Raw genomic sequence first — 21,072 nt, 5'->3', positions numbered from 1 at the left:
TTGTTATACTTGTTTAAAAGGAAAAAATAAAACAATTGAAGCTTCAGGGCCATCCTACTGAAAAAAGAAGTCAGGCTCAGTCCAGAGAGCTCACCCAAAATGGAGAGGCTCTGTAGAGATCACAGGGGCGACTGCGTGAGAAACAGACTCTACAGACTCTCTTGTTCCAGGGGAAATTGCTTGGACATGGTTATCTAGATAAGTTCAGTCTCTCATCTGTGGCACAATTTGTGTGCATCCTCAGCAAGCTCCATTAGTCAAATATATTCAGGCAGCCTCTCCTCATGGTTTTCATGGGAGTCCTGGTCTCTGTCTACCTGCCCTGGTAGACAGGTATGAAAAGGCTCACTCACCTGCATAAATGTCAGGCTTAAGCTCCAAAATGTCTCCAGTCTTGCTTGTGCCATTGAAAAGAAAAGTAAGTAAGCATGTTTAATGTTATTTCTGGGATTTCAGAATCAGAGACTGCAACTGCAATACAAAGCTCATTGCACAGTCTAGCCTGTGTTGCAGAAAAATGCAAACTGAAAGGCTTTATTTCAAGGATCACTAAACTGTTCAAGTGACTTAGAGGTAGGATTTTTTTTAATAAACTTGGTACTGCTTGTACTTTACGTGACAACCAGTCTTTCCTCACAAAAAGTTGATTTAATAAAGTTCCTGCTTCTGAAATTATCCTGCTGTGTATGCCTTGGAGCTCTGTTGAACCATCACTTGCATATTCCATTTCTCTTTCCATTATAAAAGTCACAGACGTTAGTTGTACTGGTTTGTTGATTGCTAGCTTTCTCTTTTTTTCCTGGATTTTCAGAATGTGAAAAAAAGGAAAATCTGTAACTAAAATAAATGCTGCAAATTATTATGCTATGGTGCTAGTAACTAGTAAGTACTTAATAATACCTCAGTAAAGAGTAGGTAACATGTAGGATGAGACATCCTGAATTAGTAGAACACATTGCCCCATTTGATGGATTTACTGAGGTCAGCTGGAGAACACTTGAAGTCACTGACTGACTCTAGACAATAAAAGAAAAAGAGAAAAAAATTGTCTTAATGGGGATTTAATGTCTCTTTTTCTGCATCTTAATTGGAGACTGATGTTAATACCAACATAGACTGCATTTCTCAGTAGGAGCTCTTTGGTATTTTTCACTTCTGGAAAGCAGCAGGCTATAGTTGGTGTGTGCAGTTTCACAGCGCTTTGGACAGAAAGGTGTCAACAAAGCTACTAGTAGCGCTCATCTGGTATTTAACTAGAGCAAGGAAAAACAAAACAGAACAGAACAAAGAAAAAAAACACAAGCGGATCTACATGGAGATTTTTAGGATTACCCCAGTAAAATTCTTAATACTGTCATGTTAAGGCACAAATGTAATCCATTTTAAGTAGGATGACAGTGTTCATCAAAAAAAAAGGTAAAATTTCTGTGGCAGTGCATACAGCACACACACAATCTTGAAGTGGATAATGTTGTTCTGAGGCTTCGATGTGGAAATTTAAAGAAAGTGATTAAGATTGTTCTGCTCAGGCTGTGTCCGGGGTTTGATTAGGATAGAGTTAATTGTTCACAGGGAACTGGGAGGGCATCTGCCAGGGCAGCTGACCCAAACGGGCCAAAGCAGTGGGCATTCCATACCATGTGATGTCATGCTCAGGATTTAAACAGGGAAGTTCCAGGAAGAGGCAGGGTGCCAGGTACCGCTGTTGGGGAGCCAGTCGGGTGGTGCTGTTTGGTTCTGTGTCTCACTTGTGTTGTGTATTTTTTCACCAGTAATATTGTTGTTTGGTGGTGTTTGTCACAGTTGGTCTGATTATAGCAGTGGACTGTACCCAGTTGTGTCTTTAAGCTCAGTGTCTGTCTCCTGCTGACTGTAAAAGGGGACAGAAAGTACCTGATCTTCCCAGCAGCGTTTGGATGCAGCCAACATACAGACAGTAACAGAGTCTATAGCAATAGGGCGAAGGTGAATGGACTGTAACTCTGTGCCAAGGCTGCCAAGTTTGATGTGTGCTCCTGGGCAGGTGCTGGGGTAGCTGCTGCCAGAACACCGAGGTCAAAGCTGAGTTCTAGTTCTCATCATGTCTGATGCTCCGCACACCCATACTCACAGCTGGTGCTTGCTCCTAACACAAAAGAGGGAAAGGGGATAAAATGTCAACAAAAAACCCAAGTGGAGTGATTTGCCTAAATTGTCTGGTTTTAATTTCAATATCAGTATCCCCAGAGGAGGTCACAGAAGACAGAACAGACATCAGTTCCACCTATCTAGTAGCTTCTCACCACAACTCTTGAAAACTTTTCATAACTATTAAGAAATTTTTTGTTGTAGTTTTTAGCTATTTTTCTCGTGTCCCGATATTGCCAGTGGTTTCATGAGCTCTTTTTCTAATACGCAGGCGGGGAGTTCCCTGTACATTTGCCTATGAAGGGAGAAATGTTCATGCGTGTTTGTGTCTAAGACTTCTTCACTGTAAATCCATGTTGGATCCAACTCCACCACATTCCAGTAAGAGAACTACTGTCCTGTAAGATGCCATTGTGCAACCTGAACACGGGCGTGTTGACACAAAGCATACACGTCCTCCTGCAGCTGGAGGAGTGCATCTCACCACGCTGACTACCCTCAGGCATCTGTTCAAAACAGAGACTGTACCCAGCTGTGGATATCAGGCCACTGGTGTTAGCAACAGGTTTTGTTGGCACGGGGTAGAGGGGAGAACTACTCATGGCAAACTGGATCGAGATGAAGAGGTCATTCCTCTTGAATGCCCTAGGCAACTCTGACATGAGACAGCAGCATGTGCTGACAGGAAAGTTTTCCTGTTCAGGCCCGGTTTGCAGAATTTTTCAGTTCATCTCTGGAGAACTTTGCTCTTAGGCAAGGTGGAAAGTCTGCTTCTAAATAACTGTTCCTCAGAGGAGGGAAGCCTGAGAAGGCCACGACAACCAAAGGTGTGTCTTCCCAGGCAGCAGGCAGGTGCATCCAGCACTGTGCTTACTCTGTCTGCCTCACATTAGTGATGTATCCCCTGCACTGAACACACCCTGAATTACAGCTAAGAGAGGGATGCCTCGGATGGGTTCATGCATGAGCCATGGAGGTTTCCCTATGGCTCTCATAGCTGTTTACATTATTTGACCACACCAAAAAAATACATGTACCTTTCCTTCTTGGGATGCTCCTAAGTCACTCCTATTTGAAAGGCAGTTCTCTTCTTTCTCTCACTTTGTAATTGGGCTACCGTTGCTGAGGGAGTCAAAACAGACTCCTCCACTCCCTGAAGGTCTGAAGGTAGGTAGGAGGGTGGGCTGTAGCACTGACACTCAGTCTTCTGTCTGCTTGCAACTACACGTGTAACGGCCATCAGCCCTTCCCTTTGGCTTACCTAGGGACTGATTTAATGTTAATCTGGCAGTGGCTTTAAACAGGCACTCACTAACACTTTGATAATTTGGGGCTTCCATCCTCTTCACACATTTTGCAACCCACAATAGAATATTACAGAGAATAATGCCTTTTTGTGTGTGTGTGTGTGTTGTAATGTGAAAGAGGTTTTACACAAATTACTATGAACGCTGTAGTTGATAGTGGTAAGTCTCTACTATTACAATTTATAATTAATTATAAATTGTCTAATAAATTATATCATTAACCAGGTGAGTATTGAATACTGCCCTAGCAAGGGCAAGGCCAACAGTAACGCAAAGTAGTTGATGTTAAAGTAACTCTGTTATTTCTATTATGACCTGATTTTACTGTAAGGACAGCTGAAAAGAACAAAAGAGTAGCTTGGAGTTTTGCTTGCAAAGTGAAAACCAGTATCAGTGGCATCTGCACTAGAAGCCACCCTGGGAGCACAGGAAGGGTCAGACAGCGTTTCAGCGATACACAGCAGCAGGAAGCCGGAGTGAAGTGAGCTACCACCTGAGATGAGCAGGGGTCACCCCATCCAAAGCACCTTGGAGAGGTGACTTTGCTGTAATGAGTACAGCTGTAACAGAATTCAAGAATTCAGGGAGAAATTTCCCTCTTCAAAACTAAACCAAGCTAGAGATGGAGAGACTACACCTCTCCCTTGAGAAAGGACAAATCTGGACTTTTTAATAGCAGCATTAATTCCGAGGTTATGGTGCATAAACACATATTTTCTTCTACTAAACTTTGGATGTAAGCAATACAGAAATGCAAACATACATTACACATTCAAAGTTGGCGGGTTTGGGTTTTTTTTTTTCCTTATTCCTGCAGCATCACTAACCACAGCAGCACCTCAGATTGTTGACTGCATGGGCCAGTCCCAGCTACAGAGAAACACTGAAGTACTGAATAGGCTGTTCAGGAAACCACAACACACTTCTCCTGTGTCATGTTACCAAACACAGGAGTATTCTTTCCCCTAGCACAACTGCAATTTAAGGAGAAAAACTGTACACACCACCTTAAAAATCCTACAGAAAACAAAGGACGAGAAAGACTTATGCTTGATTGCTGTATTTCCCCCTCCGTAAGTTATGAAAATCTTTCAAAAAGGAAGCCAAAATACAACGTATGTGCAACTTACAAACATGAAAATCTGTGGCAGAGTACAAAACAGTATGAACACAGTAGGAGTTTTATTTACATCATCAGTGTGGGATATCAAACTTTTTACATGTACACTTCAGTTTCTTCTTTCAGAAGCACCAGGGTTCCAAACAGCAATTTTTTTTTGAAGGTATGAATTTTAATAAAACCTTCAAATGCTGACAATTTACCAAATGTGTACACACACTGTACAATTGCAAAGTAAATTGTGTAAAAAATAAAAATAACTTAAAGAGTGACACTGCTTATCTATAGTCTCTTTCAAACTAATTTCAGGCATAATTTGTTATTCTCTTTTTATCAATATAGATTATTTCATGGCTCAGGAGAGGCAGGGAATAGCTTGTAGTTTAGTATTCAGCTCAAGTTGGATCCTGCAGTTAGGAGGAAGCTGAGGAGAGTTGTCTCACTGCTGATACAGCATGTTTAGACTTGGCCTAAGTAGCTAGAGCCATACTTTTGTGCAGACCATACTCTCTTTACCAAAGGCCTTTCTAGCATATTAATCTATTCAGGCAAGTCAGTGGCTGATATTTTGTTGTACTCAGTCACTATCATATTCCTCTATGTTTAATTCCTCTTCCTCCATGATTGCTTGAGCTGCAACAGGCTGAGGCTGACTGCCAGGTAGTTCACTTCCACTGCACTGGCTAGAAGAAAGAGGGAATCCATCTGACTCGTTCTCATTCATTCTGCTTTCCTCCATCTGCGCAGCCGTCTCTGTAGCACATGTGTCAGCACAGTCCCCCTCAGAGCTAACAAACAGCTCTGGTATCCCAGGGTCTTTGTCAGTCAGTGTTTCAAGCTTTAACCTGTAAAACAATCATTGCAACAGTAAGTTATCATGAAAAAACATCTGCTCTCTCACACAGCAGCTGCGATAGAAGAGACTGCCTGGGTAGCACACGGGTCACCCTTCCTCACTGGTACATTTTCTGGCAGTAAACACCTTCAGTATTATTTCTGCCTTAGGGTGACAGTGGTTTTGCCGAGCTTTCCTCACGCACATGAGCTGCTAACAATTAACTTACTGACAACACCCCGTGGTACAGCAGACCCTTTCCAAGCAAAACTGAAATCCTTTAGGACAGGAAGCAATTTAACTACAAACAGGCAAATTAAAAAGAAAGAAAAAAAAAGGAGTAGAAAGGAAATATTTTTATATTATATAATTTCTTTTAGTATTTGGACTTCTCAATCTCTCTAGCATCTCTATATCAGTATGTTACCAATGTTCCTTTATTATTTTTCCCACTTTACATGGGAATAATAAAAACTTACAAAAACTCATCCTGACACCAATTCCAGCTGATCAAATACCATGCACTCTCCTTGATGCCAGTTTTCTTACTACAGTGCCATTCCCATCCAATTAATAACTATATATATATTAAAAAAAAAGGCCAGTACTTCATCGTTAAACTCAGACAGCAATACCACAGTGATAAATGCAAGATGCTTTGTCAGATGCCTTAACCAACTCTCTCTCTGGGTTAAGAGATGAAAGAGTTAATCTCATTCCAGCTAAATGTAATCTCAGTCCTTTATTAGGATTGGAAGGGACCTTAAAGATCATCTAGTTAATTAGAAAATGGCCATCACAATTATAACTCTTCCTTTTATTTCAGAGATATCTAAGTTACAGAAACATCACTGAGGCTACACTAGTAAAAATGATGCCTGTGCTTCAGAAGGCTCCGTAACGTCACGGTATAACATGTCATGCCACATCACCCCATGAGGGCTACACCATCAGCAAGTAGAGCACCACAGTCTTGCAATTGAAATAAAAAAAAAAAAGTATTTTTTCAGTATTTTACTTTTAAGATAGAACTGCAGTAGTTATAGTTTTATTTTTAAAATGCATTTCAAACAAAGGTTTACTCTAAGCAGTCCGATAGGCAAAAATTCCACAAAATTAAAACCAGTGCTGCTATCTAATTTCAGAGGAAGGACTTGTTAACATATTCCGTAGTTCCTCAGATACACAACTGCTTCAAAGGAAGTAAGAATAATTCCCTGTTATACTTTCTTTATTACACCTCTAACTAACACGCACATGAACAGAGAATGTTCTATTGATGTTTTATGTCATGATAAAAAACAGGTAAAGTGCACTACACGCTTGGCATCAATTCAGTTTTATTCTCACGTAAATATTTTTGTTTGTTAAAAAATAAATCATTCAGGTCATGCACTGCAGAAACACAGATATGTCTAGGACAGAGCTAATATTTGATACAATGGAAAAGAAAGCTAAACAAGGATTAAAAGCAAAACTACAGTAAAAACGTAGCTACTGACATTTTAATGATGAATAGATTTGACCTGGAAAAAGTTTTAACAGGCAAAATATAAAATTACTATGCTGCAAGTGAGGGAAAACATCATATCACAAATGCACATTGTTTCTCTATGAAAGAGTTATTTTCCTCCATATATTAAGAAAGAAAGTCTTACTTTCTTTAAGAAATGACAAAAGTCAAGTTTACCTCCCAAAATGTCTTTGCAGTGGTAGCCTCCCAATGTCTTGGATAAAAGCAATCTGAGCTGAGAACAAAGAATCACCAGTATTATATTGGGTAGATCACAATGCACATACAATTAAACATACTGGAAAGTAAGTAATTAATAAGTATTCCTGTATGTATTTGCAGTATTTTTAAGATCACAACACTGTGCACCAGTGTACGGTTTTTTGTCTGTTTGGGGTTTTTTTTTTTAAACAAACTGCTTACCACATTGCTGTAACATATTTATGTAAAAAAACCCCAACAAACCCTGACATTCATCAACTGTGAATTTATGATCCCACTTGTTATTCCATAGCCTAAAAAATTAATTCATCCTGATGTCAAGGCCTTAGTTAGGACATGAAGTCTTTTACTAGAAGTAGTTAAGCAACCCAGCTGTCTAAACAGTAAATTTTGTACTATGTACCATGAAAAGTAAACTTTTCTGCATGAACTGTCTGCTATTGGATTACCTCGGATTACACATTTTTTTAAATGCACTGCAAACTTGGATTTTGTCTCCTTTATCTGGGAAAGGCTTTTGAAAGCCTTTTAAGTTTGTTGATGTTACCGGAAAGGGATCGGTAAGCAATGAAGACCTAGTTAATAACGCCTACTAGGTTTCCAAAAGTCTCACCAAATCCTCTAGTAGATTTAAAAGAAGCCCTAAACCTCAGAGAACAACTTAATTAGTAGAGTTTGATAAATAACTAATGAATAGGAAATGGGGAGAGGGGTATGAGGTAATAGTTAACGCTTGCAATGGAAAAAAGCTGCCAACAGAGTTCTGCAGAGATCTGTGCTAGGACCTGGGCTATCCAGGACGTTCTTAAACGTGGGGTGAAGAGCAAGGTGAGCAAGTTTGCCGATGCCACCCAGTTAGACAAACTAGCAAGGACGTGGGCAGACAGATAAACTGTACAGGGACCGTAAGAGACTGAGTGAGAGGGCAACATGATGAAATTCAAAAGTACACAGATACTACAAATCCATGCAGAAAAAAAAAAACAGGGAAAAATTATTTCAAATACTCCAACATGAGGACCCCATCTCACACATCTATACAGCATGATATAAGCCTCACTTCTGCCAAGAGAGGTACTTATTTCAATTCTTTCAGTTACTTAAGTTATAAAAATGTTATTGATGTTATTTCAAACCTAACAGGGCAGCTTTAATTTTGGCTACGTTTCTAGAAACATTTTTGGATATCAGCTACATGCATTTACCATAAGTATTTTTTTTACTGAGGCAAAAGCACAGATAGTATTGACATTTTGGGTTACAAAATTTTTCAGTATGCTTTAATTACAAAAAAAGAGTCTAAGATCAAGAGTTGTACCCATCTTACCTTGGTTTCTCATTGGATTTGCTAACATAGCAAGATAAGGCAACAGCTCTGTCTGAAGACACTCAGGTGGCAAACAAAAGCTTGAAAAGAGAGATTTTGCAGCAAGGCAGTTTTCTTGATACTGTAAGAGTTGTGGGAAAAAATAAATATAAGTAAAAAACCTGGTAAATCATTGGTAATGTAGATACTTTGTAGTATAAAAGACACTTTTTTCTTGCTTGCTGGATGAGTACACACAAGCTACTGAAAAATCAGAACAGGAAAAAAAAGAAAAAAAGAGAAGCAGTTAGAGTTAACACATACAGATCATAAAAATGGTAAATTCCTCATTTTTGCCTTCTGTTGGGCATTAAAATTCCCAGAAAATATTAATCCCTTGATTATAGAATTCTCCACCTATCCAGGCCAATATTTTTTGCCAGATAGAGCAAAAAAAGTATTAGTTTGAATGTAAAAAATTGCCAAGAGCTTTGATATCTCATGAACGAGCTACTTCTGATAAACACATAAAACAGAACAGCAATAATCTCTCAAACTTACACAACAGTTTAATGTGATTTAAACTGCACAAAGACTTAAACTTGCTTTTAGGAATACTTTATAGTATTTCAACCCTAATTGTATCTCTGTTAGCTCAGGATTAAGACTCTCCCAGCAGGATGTCAACTTGGACACAGGAATCTCACTTTGTCAGAGGCCTCCAACTTAATTTTCCATTAAAGGAATAATACAAATGTGCTCTTCAAGCAAGTGCTTTTTGGAAGTAGCTTATATCAGAATAGGTTATTTGACAAATTTAGCACTATGAGCAAATCTGAATTACCATACTTTACAAAAAATAAATTAAAAAAAAAAATCAAGCATTTACCTTTTTATGGATAAAGAACCACTGGGGTTTATGTAAAGGCCGGAACCCCATCCCTCCTTGGTGGTGGGCAAAGGCTCTGGATGTGTTTGAATGTATCACCCCTCGGGTAGCCACACACGCGCTGTATTCTTCCATCACAAGCCGTGTCTGAGAGAGAAATCGGGCATTATGTGAATTCAAGGTCTCTGCAGAACGTGTCTCACTTGAACTAAAACACACTCTGTAACTGCAGTGACACAACACTCCCAGAATATGTTTAGATTACTATGGAACTTTTACTCAAAGCAGATGAATGAAAAAGCTAGCTCAACTGCTTCAGGGAAAAGGCACACAGACTCCAACACGTCTTTAGCATAAATTTATTCTACAAGCTATTTTTAAGTAGAACATTTTACCAACACTGTAACCAACTATAATAAAACACTGACAGAAGTTGAACAAAAAGTGGGACCTGCATCTCTTCTCTCACTGATGTACTTTAGTATTCATTAACAACTCACTGTCACCCCTGTTGTAAGTTTGTAGTAAGCATTCATAAACACTCAAGAGAAAAATCTAGAAGCTCAGGATATAAGAGAAAAGGTATGTGTGTATAAGATGACACTTACACTCCAATTACTACAAAGGACGTCAGCAGCGCTCAAATATTCACTGGCTCTTACTACATCATCTATATCAGAAAAAAAGTCTACATAGTTCTGGTGAAGGTATAAATTAAACATGCTTCCAGACATATGCGATTTTTCCACAATATCCTATTAGGGGGGAAAAAAAAACAAGTTCAGGTTTTACACAGCGTATAAGGAAGAGCATCCTATAAGGGTTATGATACAGTTAGACTGCTAGGGAGCTGGCACACATGATCTCTGCAACGATGTTTATATACACAAAAGGGAGCATGGTTTGCTCCCAGAGAAAGCCAACGGTGGGGACAGAGGAGCAGAAGCCATTGCTGCCTTCAACTCTCTTAATGGGTGGTAACAGAAAAGCGAACTCAGACTCCTCTTGGCAGCGGGAAGGGATGAGGGGTAACAGTCACACTGCAGCAAGGGAGAGTCCACCTTCCACCACAAGTCTGTCAGTGAGGTGAGAGAATCTCTGGCCCTGGAGATACTCAAAACTCAAGCCTGGGAACCTAATCTACCTGTGAAGTTAACCTCCAGAGGTCCCTTCCAGATTATTCTGTAACTTAAACAGACTGAATACACACATATTAAGATCAGTGACAAAACCACTGTGCTTGAGAATTTGCATCAATCACTTCAGATCTGGGTTTTTTCAAAACAAACTGGAATCAAGTAGTTATTGCAGAAGTACCTCAGGCTGAATAAGCAAGGTGTCTCGATGGTATTCTGATAAGTGAGCAGGCAGCTGAGGAAATTCAGATTCTGAAACTGGTTGTCCTACAAAAGGATTTTACAGTCTTTAGTCTTTTAGTATCAGAGATGTTGTTACATTTCTGCACATAATCAAAAAAGCCAGAAGATGAAGACACACATTTCAGGTTAAATATTAAAAAATAGAATAAAAATTAGATAGCAGCAAGAACAGAGATGTGTAACTACACAAAGACTAGTTTTTGCACACACTGAGGATCAATTTTAGCAAGTGTCAACTCTACCAGCAACTAGATGACACTATTTTCAGTTCCCACAATTAAGTACTTACACAAGCATAAGTATTTAATTACGTAGTCAACAACATACAGTCAACAACATACAGTCAACAACATACAGTCAACAACATACAGTCAACAACATACAGTCAACAACATACAGTCAACAACATACAGTCAACAACGTGTAATTAGTTATATTACACTTCAAATAACAAATGCAATCTAATCATTTTCATATTCCCTTATCTGCACTATTTCTCTTCAGTTGATTTTGGAACTGGTATTGTGAATTGTTACTGAAATGTGTACAGGCAACAGCATTATGAGTCCTGATTTAGCTGAGTGCAGATAGTAATAGTTTAATAAGTATTAAATGCTTATGAATTATAGGTTTTAAATGTTTAAAAAACCAATACTGTAATCACAGGCAGGCAGCAGGTAAGTTCTGTAAATTCACAGAATCTGTGTTGATAAAAAGTAGAGCTTTCAGCAGCAGTAAAGTGGAAAGTATTTTGGAGAGGTGCAAAGGGAGACAGGGTATGACTAAAGTGGAAGAGGTTTTCAGGTCAGAAAGGAGAGAGCACGTATGGCTGTTAAAGGGAAAAAAGTAGGGAGGAAAAGACAGCAGAAAGAGTCAAACCCGTACATACAAATAAGGAAGGCAGTAGCCATGAAACTGCAGGGCTGTTCTGTAATCTTAGGAATACAGGCCAGTACAGAACACAACTGTGTAAGAATGCATAACTCTGCACAAAAGCAAAATTTGCTCTTGTACAAAGCAACAAACGCGGTGGCTTATCCATGGAGCTTTGTGTGCGTGACAGCACGCGGACCTAACGCAACTAGAGTTACACAATTGTATTACAGACATGTAGCACATCTTAATGAGATGTTTATTTACCTAATAGATAGAGACAGCTGCAACTGCAGTTACCACAAACTTTTATTACTGTTTTTATGTCAATTATGACCAAACATGCAAATCAGACCTCACCCTAACCCTTACTTTAGCAAATCTAGCTATTACCAGCTGACATGCTTTGCCCATTTAAAGGGAGAATAAGTCAAAGTTTTCTTACTTTTGCAGTAAAGTATTTTCCCCAGAGCGTGGAAAAGAAAGATGGAAGCATCTTTGCCACCAATAGCTTGTATCTCCTGGTCTTCTGAAGTATCAGATCTACTCTTCTTTCTTACTTTAGATACTGCTGCTGCCTCACATTTTAGTGTGGAGCTCCTTTTCTTCCTTGACCAAAACTCCTTCTCCAATGAGCACTCTATCAATAAAAGCAAAAATACAACCAGGATTAAGCATATGAATCTAAGAAAGTTTTCTATTATATTGCTACTGCTAGCATTCTAAACAAATTTTAAAAATAATAATAATTAAAAACAAAACAGAAAGGGTAATACAAATAGGGGCATTAAGAGAAAATTAATTTAAGGGGAGGGCAACACAGTCACCTAAACTAGCATGCTGCATTCCAAATCTGTCCCTTAAGCCACAGCTGAGATGCCAACTACTTTTTTGACTAGTATGTCTTTAAAGAAGCTAGCATTCTTGCTCATTCTTTCTAGTTCTGATACATCCCCCACTTGTCTTATTAAAAATTTCTTCTTTATAAAGTAAAAGTGCAAACATATGTAAATTATATTTCAGTTACATTATGTTTACTGAATTTATCTTCTATTTGCATTATCTGTATAATACCCTTACTGAAATATAAAGCAAAAAATTGTTCATTTAGGTGATTATTCCAACAGCCTATTAATTTCCAGTGTTTTGAGCTCCAAGGAATAAAACCCTTCTTCTACTCTAATTTAAAACTCAAAATATTTTCACCCACAATATGATTTAGTGGCAGAAGAATACTCCTTATCAAACTAAGAGAACTTATCTTTTAAGTATTTACCTTTCCCTTCTCCCCTGATTACCATGGATTTATTTTATCCATTAATACTACCAAATTGAATGTATCACTTGTGTTTACACTCACAAACTGAATAAAGAATTTTTTTATATATATATATATATATGAACTAATAATGCATTCTCAGGAGATCAGCAAGGTGAGAGGTCTCCAAAATTTACACAGTATCACTGGCTGCCAAGCATTTACCTAACCAAAATACCTGAATAACATGAAGGCAGCTCTTCTCAATCTGTTAGAGAAAACGTGAGAAGAGAGTGTTTGTTCTGTGTGGTACGACTTGGGGATGTGATTCTGAGGTGCCATGTACAAAGGCTGCCAAGCCACAGGCTTTGTCTCCCAAGTTCTCTTTATAACTCTCATGTTTTTACACTTCCAAGGTGTAAAAATTTGTGTATTAACAATTACACAAGCTGGTAATTTTAAGACCATTTTGATTTTCTACAGTATGCAGCAGCTATTTAGCATCAAGCAGTGAGCTACTGTAAGCTTTTCTCAGTTATCACCAACCTATTATTTATTAATTCGATGGCATTATCAGAAAAATGGTTTTACTGAGAGGAATTTTATATTTTTCTGATTAACACAGAGCAATACAAACTTAGTATTCAAGAGGACAACATCAGAAGAATTTAGTTTCCACGTTGGCAAGTTAAACCTGGAAACTTCATCTCTCTCCCTCATGTAATTTAACAAACACAGCTAATTTAATTTCAGTACGCTCTAGAACTCCAACTACAACACTCCCTCTTACAACAAGGACTTGAAACTACACTTAATCCTGCATTCCAAGAGCACATTTTTATTTGCCAGGTGGATGTCAGAGAAAATAAAAGCCAGAAGATCATAGCTTGAGTTAGGACACAGAGCAGAAGACAACTGTTGAATTCCCTTCCTCATTTCTATGTCGAATACAAATGCTGGCACCATCCAACGGTTCTTACAATGAACTGCACGTCCCACAGCACTGCTTTTAAAAATCACAGGTTATTTAACTCACATACATCGGTTTCTTAACAATTATTGCCTTCCAATGCTTTTAAGAGACATGACAGCAAGTCTCCTGTTTCCTTTCTATGTTGGAATATTTAAAATAATCCCAAACTAAGTCTGATTTGAGCACTGCCTAACCATGTACTTTGAGGAGTACCAAAACACTGCCTTTCAAAGTTATTCTGTGATACACTCGCTAAGTTCATGGTAGGTCATGCCAGCTCACAGCTTTTCAATCTACCAACAGTTGTAGGAACCCCAAAGCAGAATCAATCATTACAGAAATGCTCTATACAAAGTCAATGGGCTATTTCAGAAATGCTTTAAAGGTAGAGATAAGGGCATGGAGAAATATAAAGAACCACATGCTTAAATAGCCCTTTCAAATTAAGGTTGCATCATAAACGCTTAGATCAGTAAATATACACTAATAGCAAAAATATTAAGATGAAAAGAGGGCATTTCATTAACTTACATCAACACATACATAGCAGATGTTACTCAATTTTAAGACTACAATAAACAGCCATGAAATGGAACATTTTCAGCTTAAAAATCCCCTTTTCTTCCTGCTCCAAAGCAGTATGTCAAAAACGTTTTGCACAGCTCACCTTGCTGTGATGCAAGAGGGAACAGAGTATCTTTACAGCAGAAATGGTCAAAATGTCATTCACTTAAAAAAATCACAGGTATTTACCTTTCATAGAAGAAAACTGAAGACTGTTTATTGCACTTCTTATATCACCTGAACAACCTTTGCAAAGCAACTCCAAAGAAGTTCTATCAAGACCATAATTCCTCTCTCTGTTCTACAAGGAAAAGCAACATTCAAAGTAGTAAGAAAAAGTAGGAAAAGGAGTATTTGAATATTATTCTGTCTGTGGGGGCTCCCTCTGACACACACCATAAACAGACTACATGAGCACCCACCGTGTGCTCAAACCATGTAATACTGCTAACTTGAAAACATTTAATCCATTTAAGCACGTTGCCACATTTTATACAGCAATATTAAAGATAATAATGGACATAATTATTTGCAAGGTGTCACTCAATATTAGACTTGGTCACAATCAAAACAGTTCAGGAACAACACAGGATTTAGGTGTGTGACCTCTTCTAGCCTTGTTGGATACACTGCAGATTACTTCTTAATTGTTTCATATATATCATTTCTGTAATAGGCAGAATTTTCAGAAGTAACTTTGAAGACTTGAAACGAGGATCAAGTGGAATTCATCTTAAAAACAAGACATCTTTCTGTTTTGTTCCTTGTTTTCTGTTGGGGGGGATTGGTAGGGGTTTTTGGAGGGTGTAGGGGTCTCCTATCAAAGATCAAACAAATATAAATAATATATATCAGATATAAAATCTGAAATCCTTTGGTCCTGGCACTGCACAGAAGTTATCAGTTTTGACAACTTACCATACTAGCTTCTGTTGCAGCTATTCGAGTAAGAACTTTCATCATATTTGTTGGTGCAACAGGCTTGAAACTGTTGAATTTCATTTTAAAAAAAAATTAATTAGTTTCCGACTTCTCATTTATTTCAATCAAGTTTTAATGAGATAAAAGATCTTACCTAATATTGGACATACACAACTCATCTAGAATTTCCGTTGGGAATAGTAACCTCCGGTTGCTGTCTCCACTGAAGTTATCCGAGATTATAAATACAAGGGGACATCTACTTGTACGAACAAATCTCCTAAATTCCAAAATAAGCAAGTATAACAAGAATCAAAATACACTTCACTGCAAGTGGCTACAGCTCATCGTTAAAAACTTATTTCCAGCTGACCTGAGAACTTCATGTAGAGTGCTGGGGTCTCGATAGAACTGGTTTGGTATGTCCTGTTCAAAACAAATGAAATGCTGTCATTACATTCAGATGTCAATATTCTCTCCCACAGACCGACTGTTACGGCATGCTATTATTCTTCTTAATAAGCTTGCTTTCAATTAGGCAGCTAACAGTGAAGAGAACCAGGGGGGAGGGGGGAACAAAGGAGAAAGAGGGGGGGGCAAAAAGCATAGTATTTCTTTTATTATGGAGAAAAATTATCTAAAAGAAACATTTTCTTTCTGTTGTTCTTTCCTAAGAAACAATCTCAGGTCATTATTTTGCCTACTAGACGGAGTTTTACTCAGAGGATAAACACTCGAGGTAGCTCCACTGGGGAAGAAGGCAGGACATACTATTTGAAGTATGAGAGGACCTACACAAGGAAGGGATTTCATGAAGAGAAGTCACAGAAAACTGTGTTTCCTAAATTCCACAGTACATCACATTACTCAGCTAGAATTTTTATCTCATCTACTCTTTTTATTGAAAGTTTACAGACAATTTGACTATCACAACCTATAAAATTCCTCTGACAGAAAAAAAATGAAAAGCTGAGAAAGAAAGTGCTATTGAAACACACTCCTGAGTACGTAAAAAATAAAGTGCTCTCCTGTACCTCCCATTATGGCTTGCAAACTCTCAAAGTTCACATCTCTGCCCTAAATAACACCTCACCCTGCGAGCTTAAGACCAGGGAATGCTACATTTCAAATGCTTTCTGAGTGTGTTCTTATTAATTGTATCTTCTACGCTCTTCTGCATTCTTAAGTAACAAGAATAGTAGGGTTTTTCCCCCTCTTCCTGTTTATAAACATAAATATTTCTAAAAAGCCAATCATACAGAAACATGGGTATGACTGACTCTTCAGTATTGTTCTTCATCTGCTTTTTGATACTCTATTACTTATTTCTATACACAAACCAGTCTCCAGTTTCTGCCTGCCTATTAGCTTTATAGTTTATCTACAGGTAGAACTTGGTTCTAGCCTGCTGTAGAGTCTCAAAAAGTAATAAAGAACTCATCTGCAGTAAAGCAGAGTAACTTTTGCCAGCACCAATCCACCAGCTGAACCTAGTTAGCATATCAATATTATAATAAAAGGTACTGTTTTCAAAACAAGATTTCACAAGTTTTTACTTACTTCAATAAGAATAAGCTTTTTATCATTTTCTGAGGACTCCCCAAGCATCTGAAGTTTGTTATACTTATTTGCTCTTAATATAAAATCTTGAAAGAGAGTTGCTTGGGCCTGACTCGGAAATGTATGAAAATCTGAGCCTGAAAAAGAAAACTAATTAAAAATATGTTTTCTATATTACACCAAGTAGAATATAAATGTCCACAAGAACTAATACCCACTCATACTATTTTCTGACAGTAGCCACTGAACACCAGCACCCTTTGGCAGGCACATTACAAATACAAGAGGATTTTTAAAGGGTAGAATTCAATTAAGGACCCAGACAAAGACAGACTTACCTGTTTTTATTTAATTGTTTGAAACTATATCCAGGCTATTACACAGCTCTCTACACTGATGTGAATCACAAATTATTTTGGAGTAAACACTGTATTAAAAAACTAAATCCCTTTTCAGATAAAAGCAAAAGGAAGATTCTTATTAAACAACAGGATCTGACTTCATAGGTGACAGAGACACAAAAGAATAAAACATACAGAATACAAAAATCACAAAAGTAACTGGGGGGGGGAAAGAAAAGGAAAAAAGAAAGGAAAAAATCAAAATACTTACCATGGCCAAACATATTTCTTAAGTCTTCTTTTGTAAAGTCTAACGATATTGGATTGGTCCATTCTTGCACCTCAACACCGAGATCTTTTGCTAATATTTCTATAGTTGCAGTCTTTCCACACCCAGGAGGACCAGTCAGCAGTAAAATAGAGCCCCCCTGTCACAGGAAAAGGAAAAAAGACCAAAAAAAATCCCAAAAACGATAAAAGACTTCAAGTTAGCTGAAGATTAATACTGGCTGAATTTCTTCTATAGTTTCTCTGGTAAAGAGTCTCTTTTCCCAATAAAAAAATGAGTTAAATATTTTGTGTTATTAATTTACCTGTTGAATATTCAGATAGAAAGAGCTAGACCAATACTCTGAGATTTCTCCTCTCAATTTTTAATGTATCTGTTTAGGTGACTGCACACCATGTAGACTATCAATAGAATACATACTGAACTGGAGAATCAGGTCTGAAAAACACTAGGTAACACTGGTAAATTGTGTGTAAGAATGTCTTAACAATCAAGAGGTTAAAAACATCCTATTACATCAAGTCAGTGCAACTGGAAATTTGCCAAGATACTTAAAATTATTCTGTAGGAGATAAAATGCAGTTACAAGCAGACAGTGAAGAGGTATGAACGGACTGGATAATAGAATGTAGTATTTCTGAGCAAAACCAGAATCCACCTCTTAGCAGCATAAGCCCTAAACAAATGTACAAGCTCTACTCTATGTTCTTAACAGATTTCTTCTCAGGCAATGGATATATAATCACTGCTTACAAGTTAACAAAGTTTTTTCTCCAAAATTAAAACAAATTTAATCCATTTGTATGTTTTTATATCTCTAGCTGCTGATTCGAGCAAGATTACCTGCTTTGGCTGCCTCTGAAATATGTGCTTTTTTAACCAGGTTTCAACCTCTTCAATTTTCTTCTTTTGCACAGCAAGGTCATTCTAAAACAAGATTAAAATATATGAAATGCATCTATACACCTCTTTGTTTCCAAGACTGTAATGATGAGATTCAAAAACAGAACAAATGCTGGCTAAAATATTAAAGACATGTACATGTATGTTCCAGTTACATATGTTTATCCTACAGAGAAGTAAGTGCAACAGTTAGGGATAATCATTTCAGCCTGTTTCCTCAAACAACTGAATTTCCCCTGCTTGCAGCTGGGCAATAATGAATTATTTATTATCCCCAGCATTACACTCGTGCCTGTTTGTGTCAGTATACTTTACAGCTACTGCTGGAGGTGGTACTTTTTAGGCTCTAGTGACTCTAATACTACATAAGGTTTGTTGGAACTTCTGCAAATCTCATGCATCTTATTCATCTTCTAGCCTTGTAACTCAATTCCTCTCCAGAGATGAGCTATTAAATATTTAAATACAACACACAAGAACTACACTGACTCACTGACATCAACAGGCTCGCAGAGAGCTCACAGGCACGCCGATACCTTTGCAGCGCGCTGTGAAACAGCTGTTCCACGAGCAGAACCAGTGGAGACAGGTTTACTCCAGATCTGAGCCCTTTCTCCTCGAAGCCCTAAGGTGCTGCAGGACCCCCCCACCCACACAGTCACGCCAAGGGGCAGTGGGTGTGAGCTGGAGCACAGGAGGTTCTGCTTAAACTTGAGAAGAAACTTCTTTACAGTGAGGGTGACAGAGCCCTGGGACAGGCTGCCCAGGGAGGGTGTGGAGTCTCCTTCTCTGGAGACATTCAAGACCCTCCTAGACGCCTTCCTGTGTGATCTCATTTAGGTTCCTGCTCTGGCAGGGGGATTGGACTAGATGATCTTTTGAGGTCCCTTCCAATCCCAACATTCTGTGATTCTGTGAATCAAGACATAGTGCAAACTGCAATTTGTCCAGTGCCCTGCACAGGCTAACGGACCAGCTAACTGCCGTGCAGTGACACGCAGGATAATTTCTGTTCTCCTTCCCATAACGACTGTGCTAACTCAGCTCTCTCCTTTCTTTAGCTGCGGATTTTCCTCGTACTTGGAACTGCCAGATCTGGTTGTAATTCAGTAACAGGTTCAAAAGTTTAGGAGTGGAGTGGATGGACGGGAAACAACATTTCATCAGTAGCTTTATCTCCTCAGGAAGCCTGGGGGAAAAAAATGTGTCTCCAACAGATAAATAGCTGATTAAAAATCTTAACTACACACAGGGGATAAATCAGACTAGTGCTGCACTGCCCTAATAAAATGTGATGTACTTGGAACCTCATTATGAACAGAAGCACATCATGTTATACTATAATGTCACTGTTGTATTAGCACTAAGAATAACGCTCACACCTGAGTTCTGGGTTTGTATCTATCTACCCACGGCTCATCTTCAGACTGGCTCCAGTTTTGCCTGGTCTGGTTACCAGGCAGATCTACTGAAGACGACTTTGCTCTTTTTCTGGGCAGAGCTTTGGTTTTGCTGCTTTCTGGCACAGAAGACAAATCTTTCTTCTTCTGCTGCTGCTGTTTTCTTCCAGAGTTGCCTTCTAGTGGCTTCACAGCAACGGCACTCGAAGCAATATTTGTGTTTCCAAAGAAGTCATCAAAGGCACATGCCAACCAATCTGTTACCTGGTAAAACACAAACATTTCGCTGTCAATGCAGCATTCTCCTCCCCTTAATTGGGTACAGTTGTCTCTAGAAAATTGGAGATTTTTATCAACTGTATGTAAGAATATCCTTACAATAGATGCAAAAAACTTCCTTAGCACTGAAAGGCACACGACTACTTAGCAACAAACACGGGCACTGATGCTTTCTGAATACGTCAATAACATGCTTCTTCAGTATTAAAAAAGCTACTCCTCACCTGTTGTGATAAGAGTATTTTGCAGCAAATTGGCAAATCAGAACAAGCTGAAAATTCTACAAGCAAGTATTCAAACTAAAGAAGTAGAATTAAAACAGAGATGAGAAGGAAAAAAATAGCATCAACTTATTTATACCACTTTTACATTAAGGTTGTGTTTATGTTGTCCCTGTACAGTTTTTAGTCTGTGGCTTTTTATTTCTTTTTTAACATCTACAAGGCAGCCATTTGTGTTTAAAAGTTTGAAACAGGCAACAGAGAGAAAATTATTTAGGCAGCACAATAAAGTCAAGGATTATTATTTGTCTGCTGCATGAGGAAGCTTGGCCTGATGCAGAATAAGCCTGTCACATGTGTCAGAAGTCTGACAGGGACAAGGAACGAAACTGCTCACAGCATCAGTATTTAATTTGGGATTTCAGAAATACCCTGATGGGACAGATGTACAAACTTACACCCCTGAGCCACTTTTCAGCTTACCTGTGGTCCTAAAATAATATCCCAGTAAATAAAATCACACTCTCTGCTGAGAACAACTGCAGGATTACCTTTTAGCACAGGAACCATAACAGGCTACACACAGAAACACAGTTCTGTGAAACTGCGAGTAACAAAACTGACACATCATCTCCAAAATCCCCGCAGTAAGCTCTACAGGTTACAGGTTTCAGAAGTTAATGCAACAGACAGTTGCCAGACAAGAGACTGTCTCAGAGTAAGCAGCATTAACAACTGGGAGAGATAATTTCTCTCTGCAGGCTTTGCTTTTAACGTTATTCTGGCAAAAGT

General features: G+C 38.3%; 1 protein-coding gene across 1 annotated transcript; it reads right to left on the bottom strand.

Annotated features, from left to right (window-relative positions):
• Window positions 1–5,004: 5,004 nt before the first annotated feature.
• RAD17 (RAD17 checkpoint clamp loader component) lies at window positions 5,005–20,062 on the bottom strand. Its single transcript, XM_029084103.1, has 15 exons — window positions 19,763–20,062; window positions 18,321–18,404; window positions 17,460–17,616; window positions 16,848–16,984; window positions 15,661–15,713; window positions 15,442–15,567; window positions 15,285–15,354; window positions 14,556–14,667; window positions 12,017–12,211; window positions 10,637–10,722; window positions 9,928–10,074; window positions 9,320–9,466; window positions 8,452–8,572; window positions 7,080–7,137; window positions 5,005–5,399 (listed from the first exon to the last, which is right to left on the bottom strand). The coding sequence occupies exons 1-15, from the start codon at window positions 20,060–20,062 to the stop codon at window positions 5,132–5,134; spliced, it is 2,061 nt and encodes a 686-aa protein (XP_028939936.1). The 3' UTR covers window positions 5,005–5,131.
• Between the last annotated feature and the right edge of the window lie 1,010 nt (window positions 20,063–21,072).

This window comes from Antrostomus carolinensis, unplaced genomic scaffold, assembly GCF_000700745.2.
Source record: "Antrostomus carolinensis isolate BGI_N321 unplaced genomic scaffold, ASM70074v2 scaffold2223, whole genome shotgun sequence".
NCBI classification, from domain to species: Eukaryota; Metazoa; Chordata; class Aves; order Caprimulgiformes; family Caprimulgidae; genus Antrostomus; species Antrostomus carolinensis.
This window is presented reverse-complemented; position numbering and strand designations above follow the sequence as displayed.

Excerpts from the sequence above, each read along its gene's own strand:
- RAD17 (XM_029084103.1), bottom strand. The coding sequence starts at position 20,062 with ATGTTTGTGTTTTACCAGGTAACAGATTGGTTGGCATGTGCCTTTGAT. Across the intron at positions 16,985-17,459 it reads AAGAAATATGTTTGGCCATG|GCTCAGATTTTCATACATTT; the intron begins GTAAGTATTTTG and ends TTTCTTTTTCAG. Across the intron at positions 9,467-9,927 it reads TCCTTTGTAGTAATTGGAGT|ACACGGCTTGTGATGGAAGA; the intron begins GTAAGTGTCATC and ends TTTCTCTCTCAG.